Consider the following 12,230-nt stretch of genomic DNA (forward strand, 5'->3'; position numbering starts at 1 on the left):
TGGAAAGTAGTGGGTTTCAAGCGCCTACCCACACTCAACTGTTAGAACAGTGGGTTTCAGTTGAGTGTGTGTAGACGCTTGAAACCCGCTACTTTCCAATTGACTATAGTCAACTGAAACCCATGTGGTTACACGCACGTATCATATAAAAATTCTTAAATGGCTTGATATGTTCATCAAGAGATTCCTAATTTCTCCTCGACATTTGAAGTTATCGAAATTTAATTTACTTATCCCTTAAGTGGCCGTGGAATGATGGAATCCCCGCCACTTTTCGATTCTTTTGACACAAAAACTTCGTGACAAAAAATTCATAAAAATTAGTATTCTTATTTTCAAATATACTGAACACATTGACAATTTTTTTTAGTCCAGGCTTACACCAATGAATTATTAAAATTTTCTTAAAACTCAATTCGCTGAAAACCCCGTGTTTACCCTCAAAATTTCAAAATTTTGCAGCTAATGAGATCGAGTTTTCGGTTTATCTGACGACTATTTCTCTTTAATATCTCCATTTCCTATTCATTGAAGGTTCAAAATTATCGGTAGACGAAGAATGAATTATTTTTTCCATCTATTCTCTTCTATGAAACCGTAAAATACACAGGACAGGGATTCTCTTACCATGCGACCACTTACGGGTTAATTTTATTGAATAGCCCCCTTCTTCGAATGCACATTAGTAAATAAGTGAGAACTTTCCTATGTACTCTTTTCATTAGATTCTGTCATACACAAACAAATTATGATTTTCATACGTTTCTTCTCTGTAATTTATTTTACGAATACATTAACTAGGAGTTCATAACTTACACATACAGTCCAATCACCACGTCGGTTATTTTCTATTGCGAAAAACTATGTTGAAGCAAGAAATGATGGAAAAAATCGTGCTAAAGTCCTGAACCTCCACATTGCATATTTCTTAGACACACGTCTCTTATATAAGATTGTAAATGATACAAATATGAAAATATTATAGGTTCAGGGTGTAAAATTTTCTGCCCATCTTGTATCCAAGATTTTTGCATCCGTGAAACTAAGATAACATTTTCAATCCACAGATTCCACTTTTTACTACATCGTTTTCATTCTTATTGACATTGTTTGCATTCGTTCTGAATCAGTATTCCGACAGAGGTTGTATTGTTTATGATGCGGATACGACGGTCCCTCGCGTTCTTCGTCTTATTTATTGAACGAGGGTTGCAGGAAGTTCTTGGTGACCCTATGAGATAGGGCTTCCTTGTACGTGACTCGAATCTCCACAATGTTCAAAGCATGAAATCTTCTTTCAGGGAGAGACCCTTCCTTTTTTCCTACGTTGCAAGTACAGAATCGAGTGAAATAAATTTCATAAGGTATTGACGATGGTCAATAAAAGTGGTACAAGGTTGGGGGAGGCCTATGTTTCATCCAATTGTGATCGTAAATGATGAGAAGTAGGGGAAGTGTAAATGGGAAGTGATCCGGCTTTTGATTCACACAGAGGAATAATTCATTCGACAACTAATGTGAAATGAATACTCGTTCACATCGTTGAATGATACGTGAAAAATTCAATATGGTGACGCTATTGATTCAATTCTGATTAATATTGTCTCATTTATTTATTTTTTAGACGATGAAATATGGCATTTCATGAGCTTTCAATGAGAATGGAGTTGAATTAAATCAAAAAAGAAACTAATGAAAATGATTAATTTGATCGGAATTAATTTTGGCTCAAAGTGGATCGAGGCACAGCCAAATTCACATTTCTTTGTAAATTTTGTATGCCTCCTATAAGAAGGCTAATCTCATGTGAAAGTACCATCAAAAAATGTACTCCTATCAATTCGCTTGCAAGAGGTCCATCAAACCAAACTGAATATTGTATTTCCCGAGTTTCTAGTACAAATGGAGTGAAATGAGTAGGGAAGCAAATGCGTCATAGAACCAGTCATATGACGGTCACATAATGAGGCGTTTATGACGGCCTCTCACAATTCACGCTCCTCTATGATTGTCACAACTTGCCAAGAAAATATCAGTCATATTTCATGTAGGGGAGGGTCGCGCAAAATGGGACCTGTTGAGATCTTTTCCAATTATCGATATCTTCATTTATAAGTGAAGATTTTGGCAACGAGAGAAGATCACGAAACGTCCTATTTTGCCCGACACTCTATATAAATGCAACTTCACTTTTTCTTCATCAATTTTCATTCGAATTCATTTAGTACCAGCCTAGTACGCATAATGAAATGAAATTCACGGGAATTTTTCTTGTCTACACTGATAGAAAGGATTAGTTATTGTTAACAAATGGATTTCGTTGGAGTCGAGGGTCTATTCTAAATGTTCATTCGTTAATAGTTGACAAATGCATATTTGAAGAGCCTTGTTTAACTCGACTTTCCCCTTTCAAGTGAACCATTCGTTAAAGGTTAAGGAGGCATTCTAGAGTAAGGTGGCTGGGCGTACGTAACGCCCTGACTTTACCCATATAACTCTAGAATGCAGCAACTAGGCGCACGAAGCGCTCTATGCCACCTACATTTATTAAGATCTATTGTAGCGGCCGCTTGATCAAGACTTTGAATGGTTAGATCATCGCTGTTCTATCCGACCGGGAATCGAACCCGAAACCTCTCGCATGTGCGGCAACCCTCGTACCCACTGCGTCAAGCCCTTGGTAACCATTCGTTAACTATTAACGAATATTTATTTGATCATATTCGACTCTACCATTCGTTAATAGTTAACGAACCTCGTTTCGAATAAATGAATCATTCCATCAATGTATACATATATAGATCAAATTATTTTTTGAAATTCATGACCGTCACAAATTAGAAATTAGTTATGAACGTCATTATGCGTGTTTATAGACGGGTTGACTCCAGTTTGCTTAGAAATGATTAATAAGCATCATTTTTAGTTGGAAAATTTTTACGTTACAAGACCGTCATTGTGCACCTCGAGAAATGAGATAAAGAACAGTAATGAATGTCAGTGCATGATTAATTCGATCAAAAATAATCTCTTACATAGAAAAAAACAGTAACAAAGCGGTAAAACGGTTCAAGTGGAAATTGGCGACTTTTTCTAAAAGGCTCATAAAAATCATTGTGGTAAACTTAAGGAGTCCTAATTACAGTCGACTCTCCGTAGCTTTCCACATTTCTAACTCTCCAGGCGTCATCCAGCGAGGAAAATATCACCCACCACGATGTCGGTGATACCACGGACGGGAGATAGCCCCAGAGGGGAGGGGGGGGGGGATGATATTTTGAGAAATGAAGATAACTATAGCATTCCAACTCGAATAGTCGCGATATAGGGCCGATTAGCCAATCAGAGGGCAGAAAGGGCCGGAATATAAAAAAAAAAGAAATAGTCGCGATATCTCTGTCGTAAGACAGAGAGAGTAAGTTACGCGTAGAGAAGTGGCAACCTCTAGCTTTCTGTTCGTGGAATCCATAGCCCCGAAAGTGGAGAGCTACGGAGAATCGACTGTACACTAAAAAAAATTATTTTTGCCAAACATCCATTTATTTGAGAGAAGTATCCATTTTTTCAATACTGACATAGGTTTCAATTATGACAATCATGTTGCTCTAGAGAATGGCTACGTTGCACATGACGTTGGATGAACTCCTTTAAGGATTATTTATTTTTACTGAATTTCTTATTTTCTAGAGGAAAGACTTTCGATCAATTTTTTAATGTTGATAATTATTGAGGGAGTTTTCCCAAAATGGAAAAGTTCTATGTTTTTAACCTAATATAATCTCCAGTGGAGAAATGTTCTACTTTCATGGATTGATAAAAAATTCTTACCTAGGAGATGATTACATTGAGGAATGAATTGAATGTTGTTTTCTCGAATGAAGCCAATGTTTAAATTGAGCTTTCCATACATCACATTGAACGAAATTTGTGATATCCAAGTTTGTGGTGAATTGTCATAATCTGTGATTCCGTTATTGCAAACTAATGCGATTTTTTTTCAGTCAAGAATTCTGTCGTGAATTGGTAAACTAGGATAAGTGCAAAAAAACAAATTTTACAGGAGAGCTGAAAAACTGTTGCTGCCTTTGTGAATAGGGTTTCGAGGGTATTGGCGCTACATTTTTCCCTTTTTATTGGGTCTTTTTTTTAGGTACCAGTATCACGCACGCAGGATGCAATTTGAGTAAAAATTCTGCACTTATCCTTAGTGACTAGATTTTCGGGAAAGATAAGTCAACTTATCTTTTTCGATGACTCAATCAACTGGATATATGTTGACTTATCTCTTGGTGCACTAAGTAACAATGATAGTCAATTGAGCGNCCAATTCACTCGAGTTTGTGTAAATAAAAGTTTTACAGAACTGTAAAAAAAGACAATCGGTTGTATAGAAGAAAAGGGATAAGAAGAATACTGATACTGATAACATTCAAGTAATTTGAAAATCTAACTAAATTAGGTAAAAGGAAATCCTATTCAATTCGATCAAATTTTTTTTTTTTATGCTTATTTTATATCGCTTCGAGTCTGATGAGACTATATGGCGATTGATCAAGACTTTAAAAATTGTTAGATCTCACCATTCTACTCGGCCAGGAATTGAACCTGGAACCTATCCGTTGTGAGGCAACGGCCTTAACCACTATGCCAGGCCACCGGGACCGATTCTTTGAACAAAACGCAAAAGAAGTTCATTGTATTCTTATGACCCTATGGAACAGAAGTAAAGAATATGTCCCCAAATACATGGATCATGTTTATTCTATTTCTCCATGTTTCATCTCGAACTGTGGTCTTGGTTGGACGATGAAAACTACTCAAGGGCTTATTTTTTAAACAAAAAAATTCAGTTTGTGGGGGAACTCGGTGGGGGCAAAATGGGGTTTTCTTGAGCTTACACGATTCAATGGCGGCAAAGTGATTTATGCGGGAACATGTACGATTGACTGGGGGCAAAATGGATATGTCCTGAACTTATACGATACAATAGGGAAAAAATCGGTATTTCCTGAACTTACATTATTTAATAGGGGTAAAGTGGGTATTTCGAGAATTCGTAGGATTGAATGAGGGCAAAATGGGTGTTTCGAGAACTTGCACAGTTGAATGGGGGCAATGTGGGTATTTTGTGAAGTTCTAATATTTCATAGAGGCAAAATGGGTATTTCCAGAATTTATACGATTGGAAGGGGGCAAAATGGGTATTTTTTAGACTTGTGAGATTTAATAGGGGCGAAATAGATATTTCTTGAGCTTGTACGATCGAATAGGAGCAAAATGGGTCTTTCGGCAACTTGTAGGATTGAATAGGAGCAAAATGGGTATTTAGAAAAATTGTAGGATTGAATGGAAGTAAAATGGCTCTTTCCTGAATATGCATCATTGAATCGGGACAAAATTGATATTTTGGGACTTTACACCTTATTTAGGGGGAGAGGGGGACCCAAGTTAAACTTGGAAATCNTTTCCTGAACATGCATCATTGAATCGGGACAAAATTGATATTTTGGGACTTTACACCTTATTTAGGGGGAGAGGGGGACCCAAGTTAAACTTGGAAATCTGCAATGGATGAAAATAGCTATTGAACGGCTCTTGATATATGATGGGCCATCATTAATGGCACACCTGAAAAACTACAAAGAAATCGGCCCCAACCCGTTATGCCTCATACGTTAAACGGAAACCTCAAACGGAAACCAAATGCACGAAAAAGAAGGGCCTCGTTCAATGTATGGGGACAAATGGGTTGGGCCCGATTTGTTCTCAATTTCTCAGGTGTGGCATCATATACCAAAAGTCATTTAATTAAGGGCCACAAAGAGAAAATTGAATTTCACGAGGGTTCCAAGGGGAAAATTAAATTTCACGAGGGTCATGAGGGGAACATTATATTTCACGAGGAGCAAACGTCACGAGGCTCACGAGGGCCACACTGGAGATTTCTTGTCTTTATCCCTATCAAGGAGGGGGGGGGGGCAAGTAAAACTTGAAAGTCTGCGACGAATGCAAATAACTATAATACGTAAAAAATGTATAAAATATAGTATACAGTTTTTTACATGTTAGAAATTTTGAGGGCACCCAGCAGGATCAAAGGTCACGAGGCTTACGAAGGCCAGGAGGAAAAATAGTATATTTCGATACGAGTGGGACGAGGCGTTTGAAATTTAATTTTCCCCTCGTGAGTCTCGTGACGTTTGATACAGTGAAAATTAATTTTCCCCTCGTGGCCCTCGTGAGAGTCGTGAGCTTCGTGAGCTTCGTGATGTTTGGCCCTCGTGAAATTTAATTTTCCCCTCGTGGCCCTCATGAGCCTGGTGATGTTGGATTCTCATGAAATTAAATTTTCGCCTTGTGGGCTTCGTGAGCCTCATGACATTTGATCTTCGTGAATTTAATGTTCCCCTTGTGAGCCTTGTGACGCTTCATTCTCGTGAAACTCAATTTTTCCCTTGTGGCCCTCGTAAACCTCGTGACATTTGTTCCTCGTGAAATATAATGTTCCTTGACCCTTGTGAAATTTAATTTTCCCCTTGGAACCCTCGTGAAATTCAATGTTCTCCTTATGGCCCTTGTGAGCCTCGTGACGTTTGACCCTCAAGAAATTAAATTTTACCCACGTGGCTCTCGTGACAATTGACCCTCAAGAAATTAAATTTTTCCCTTGTAGCCCTCGTAAGCCTCGAGACGTTTGACGTAAGTCCATTATTTTCACTCTTATAATTGTAAAAATTGATGTCAAATAGATGGTATAATACGTGACGTATAAAACGTATTTTACTTTACGTTTTATACATCTAAAAAAAAGTGACGTAAAATACATGGTATAATACGTGTAAAATACTAGGTATTTTACTTGACGTATTTTACGTGCCCAACCCTGAGGAGAATATGGCTACTAGCCGGATAGCTTAGTTTTGAGAGCACGTGATTCATAAAAGAATAATTTTATAACTCGAGAGGCACTCATGTTCATAAATTGACACAATTATTCAAAATAATTATCATATCATTTTTGCCCTCTATGCGAAAGTACAAATTCAAGAAATACCCATTTTCTTCCAATTGATTCGTATGAGTTCAGAAAATACCCATTCTGCCCCCATTGAATCATATAAGGTTAATAACTACCGATTAAGACCCTATTGAATCGTACAAGTTCCCGAAAACTCCATTTTGCCCCCATTCAATCGTACAAGTTTCCGAAATACCTATTCTACCCCCACTCAATCCTACAAGTTCCCGAAATACCCATTTTGCCCCGCATACACCCTTTTAATATGGTGGACTTACGGCGTTCAAATATCCATTACTCTTGCCTTTTAACTATTTTGTTTCGATATATTTGTTTGTGTTCAATTCCATAATTTTTAAAAACTAGAAAATTGCATTGTTTCTATAATTTTTTTTTCCAATAAAACCGAAACTGTTTGAAATTTATCATTCAACCAGATTTAAGGGCCGTCTTCACAAGGGTCACGTGACCCAAGTCACCTTTACTAATTACAGCCAACATAATTCCCTGATTTTCATGAAAGCCAATTTCTGACATACGGGAGTCATGACTACAGGTCGGAAATTGGGTTTTATTAAAATGAAGGAATTGTTTTGGCTGTAAATAGTAAAAGTGAATTTGGTCACGTGACCCCTTGAAAGACGACCCTTAAAATTCAAACACTGGGGTTTTATAAATCCAAACACTCGGGTGTAAAATCGAAAAATTAGATAAGGGTCTGAACAAAGAAACCGGAATGAGAGTAAAAATTAAGGTTCGCTGGAATTGGGTGAAAGGGTCAAAGGAAGGGTTACGAGGGTTAGGTGCGGAAACCAGACATGAGGGTCACCAATGTACCAGAAAGATAAGTCAACTTATCCTTTTCCCATCGGTTCCACTTCGGAAGATAAGTCAATATATCTGCCAACAAGTTAATGCACTGCACTTATCTTTCGCACTTTTTCTTCATACTGGGGTCAATTTTTGTTTTTTCGCAGAATCCCTTCGTGGGTAGTAGCAGACCATTGTTGGGAAGCGATTTGGCTAAAAAACGCATTTTCGAAAAAAATGCACTTATCCTAGTTTACCAATTCACGACAGAAATATAAACTTCTTTCAACTCAACGATATCTTAGTAAACAATCTCGAAGCTTTTTCCGCGTAACAATATTCATTCTGAGTCGGCACACGAAATGCTCACTTCAATTATAATTTACTTGGAACAATGTAAGATCGTGTTAATTGAGATAACAACGCATTTAGTCATGAGAATAATTTTGATTTTAGAGTAAACCAACGAATTTCTGGAATTGGCAAACTTTTGGCTAGAAAGAAATCAAATACTCTCATTATGGCGACAAATAAAAGGAACTTCAATTCTAGAGAAGTTCGATTTCTCCGACTCAAATGTATCTCAAGAAGAGATAACTGGTATTATGAATTCATGTTTATTTTTTAAAATTAACAACCAAATGATAGTTGGCTCAAATCAAATTCTCTTGATAAAATTAATTTTTTCTGTCAGTGTCGAAAATTTTTTCTCTGTGTTGTTTCAAATAGTTTGAGGTGCACAGAAATTGAGATTCTCTTGTAAATTAGGATCTGTTGATGATACAATTTGGTACGCCTCTTTTAAAAGGGTTAATCGTACACTGATAGAATGATTCATTTATTCCAAACGAGATTCGTTAACTATTAACGAATGGTAGAGTTGAATATGACCAAATGAATATTCGTTAATAGTTAACGAATGGTTCACTTGAATGGCGAAAGTCAAGTCAAACAAGGCTCCTCAAATATACATTCGTTAACTATTAACGAATGAACATTTGATGAGACCGAATAGACCCTAACCTCCAACCAAAATCCATTCGTTAACAATAACTAATCCGTTCTATCAGTGTATGTGAGAAGAGCATTTATTTTACCTCCAAGTAGCCGACTGGTCCGTTGAAGGGATAATCTCCAAGACGACGTTCCTCGTCCAGAAATTTTCCAGCTTTCCCATTTACCGGCGGGCAAAACAGGCCATAGTTGAAGCTCTCCTTTAATTCCTGCAAATCGCCATTAATCACAATTAGTACGGATGAATTCACTGATTACGCTCGTAAATTTTTTAATGAAGTTTTTTTCAAAGAACTCCATCACTCCGAATATTTTACGTATCAACCATAAAAATATCAAAATAGAGATGCAGACATAATAGGATGCTTTGGTTTATCACCTGAGGATGGAGGAATTTGTGCAAAAAGGGATTAGAGTGTTCGAGTGAACGAGTAGCGATTTCGGGAACACCCCATGGGTTGGCTAATAGGGGATTTAATGAATACGAAATTGAGGCTGAACACGCGATGGTGTTGGCTACGGGTGGCCTACCAACGTGCAATACACATACTGCATCTTCTCGCCCAACCCATAACCGGTTTCTCGCCTGCGTAAATTAGCCACGAATTTCGTACCAACGATATGAAGCGCAAGGGAAAAATTAAACTGTGAAGATAAATAAAGCAATGAGGCAACTGATTGGTAGCAATCGATTCTCATCCAATGGGACATTCATTGTGTTTGGACCTCGTGTTCGACTAAATATTTTTATTGGACGATTACTTATCTGGCTCCCGGGCTTGGATTGTTAATATTTCATGCAGAGAGAGAGAGAGAGGGAATTTGATTTTTAATTGATGAAGTTATGCATTTGGGCTTAATAAGACCGAATTAATGATAATTAATGATAATTCTCCTCTAAATAAAAAAAATAAAACTAATATTAAAACAGAGGACAAAATTTTCTGAAATTTATGGAAAATTTCACAAATTTGCAAAATTTCTTCTTTTTTTTTTTTTTTGGTTCCATATGTATACCTTCTCGGGTTTTTACATTTTGTTCCTTTCCCTATCTGCGTTACCATGGGCCGACTTACTTTATACCAAATTGCACCCCATTCGGGATTGGACTGCCAGGGAAACCATGGAAAACCTCAGTCGTGCAGCCGGCCGATAATGCAGCGATTCCACTGTGTCCATTGGTCACAGTGACTCAATGGGCACAGTGGTTTTCTACATTCGTGCCTAGCGACTGTATTCCCACGCGGTTAGGTGTCCCCAAACGGACACCCATCCACACTGAGAGAAAAATATAATTCTTCTGACTATATTCCATCACCATCGAAATATAGTCAAAAAGTCCTCAACAATTTTTCATGGGTTACGGTAACTATGGCCGGAGAAGTAATTACTACAATGAAATGTAGTCATTGCAACTACTTTATAGTTCTGCTCACGATAGATTTGTCGTAGTTACTTTTGAACGTTGGTTAGTTCAACTGCATTTTGATTTGCAAAAATTACGCTTGTGAAATTACTATAATGTTATGTGCCGCATACAAAAGAAAATCGTGTCGTTCACCAAAATGCCTCAACTATTTTCTTATTGTAAATCGAACTTCAGATTTTTCTCTCAGTGCAAGTACTGGGCAGACTGAACGCTGCTTAGCTTGCATGACCGCCGGAGCCACACACTCCCCGCGTGACCACTACAGCCACGTATTTCTTTTTTCTTCTTATATTTATCACTCCTTAGATGATAAAAACTTGTGTATTTTTGCATTGTTTTTGCGACAAATTGTCTAGGATGAATGCTTGATCGTTTCTATTTTCATCTATGTTTTAACCTTTGTTTAAAGATAATTAATTTCCAAGAGAAATAACAAAATAGAACGGAATCCTGATTATGTGATCATCCTCACATAAAAAATGACTTTGAGTTTATCAAAATTTTAATAAGTGTTTTCATACAATGTCATTGTAGAAATTCGGAAAAACGTTCTAGATCTTAGATAAATACGTGTTGGGAAGTATTGCTCCTAGAATATGGACAATTTTAACCTTGAATTCATTGGAATTTTCGGGATTAATAGAAACTTTTCATTAGGGAAATCTAGGGGAAATATTTATTCCGTTCATCGAACTGAAAAATCTTCGGAAAAATGATAAAAAATTCTGATAAATATTGACGTTTAAGCTAAGATAATATAGATTTGAGCTCTCAAAAATTACGATTGATATGTAAATTCCGTAAAAGTGTTCGAAAATCTAGTGACGATCAGGATGAAAAGGTCTATTACAGACTTTTCTTTCCCAATGGAAAAAATATAGATTTTAAGAAAATGTAAATGCATGGTAGAAAGTATGAATTCTAGAAGTTGGAAAATATTTTCCAGAAACTAGATTTTTTTTCTGTATACATTTCTGATATTTTCCTCCTTTGTTCAGTTGCCAATTTCGACATTGAAATATTTTTTTTTCTAGGTGCACCTAATTGAAAAGAATGGACGACTAAAATAACTTATCAAATTCCCAAGAAAGCGGATAAATGAAATCGCGTCTATTCCCATTCGCTCCAGTATTTATACTCTTATCTGAAACCACTGGGTGGTCTTCTACCTACATGGGCCATATCGATTTTGTAATTTGTGATGTGATATATAATTATAAATCTCTGGAATGATCCGCCCTAGGACGGTATTACGGTTTCACCAGTGGTTTTCACAAAACTTTTTCTCATTTATCTTTACCTCAGTGGCTACTCGGCTAGCAGCTCACCAGAGATTGCGGTTGACTTCCTATTTACCCAGTCCTCCTCCTACTGCACCCCGTCCTTTTTATATTTATAAAGCTGAGGATGAAAAACAAGAACACAAACAAGTGGAGATTCTCATTTTTCCCGAATTATTTTCCCGTCTTTTTCTCTTCATACAAAATAAAATGAAAAGGAAAGAATGGATGAACGTCGCGTTCACGTCTTTGATCTTGCAAGACACAGGCACTCACTGGCTCTGATGGAGGAGCAGATCGTCCTTGACTGGTATTCGATCGAGTAAAAGATGCATCAGAGAGGTATCCGAGGTTGGATGGATCGCGCGTGCCGAGTCGCCATTGGATAAAGAGCGGGGCAAGTTGGAGTAACGTGTTGGCTTGGGAAGCCAATGCAGACAAAAAAAGAAGAAAATAAACCGATAATCATTCCAACAATGGCAAAGTGTGTGGTACACGTGCCAAATTAAAGGGCTCGGACATACTCCACTGCAGCCGTTTAAGGCCCTCACTCACCTGAAAGGCATGACGCGACCAATAAAGTGCATCATTCGGTTGAGAATGAAATAAAAACATGAAAAATGTGAGAAGAAAAATTTCAGAGGGTCTCAACATTGAAGAATCAATATACAGATAGTGA

General features: G+C 37.3%; 1 protein-coding gene across 8 annotated transcripts in view; it reads right to left on the reverse strand.

Annotated features, from left to right (window-relative positions):
* Positions 1-12,230, reverse strand: part of LOC107042015 (SH3 and multiple ankyrin repeat domains protein 3) — a 249,079-nt gene that overhangs the window by 28,732 nt on the left and 208,117 nt on the right. For all 8 annotated transcript variants that reach the window (XM_015262877.1, XM_015262872.1, XM_015262876.1 and 5 more), the window contains one exon: positions 8,926-9,051. In XM_015262877.1, the coding sequence (XP_015118363.1) occupies positions 8,926-9,051 (126 nt within the window). The remainder of the gene's footprint in view (positions 1-8,925; positions 9,052-12,230) is intronic.

This window comes from Diachasma alloeum, unplaced genomic scaffold (genome assembly GCF_001412515.2).
Source record: "Diachasma alloeum isolate Michigan unplaced genomic scaffold, Dall2.0 Dall_scaffold_00401, whole genome shotgun sequence".
Lineage (NCBI taxonomy): Eukaryota > Metazoa > Arthropoda > Insecta > Hymenoptera > Braconidae > Diachasma > Diachasma alloeum.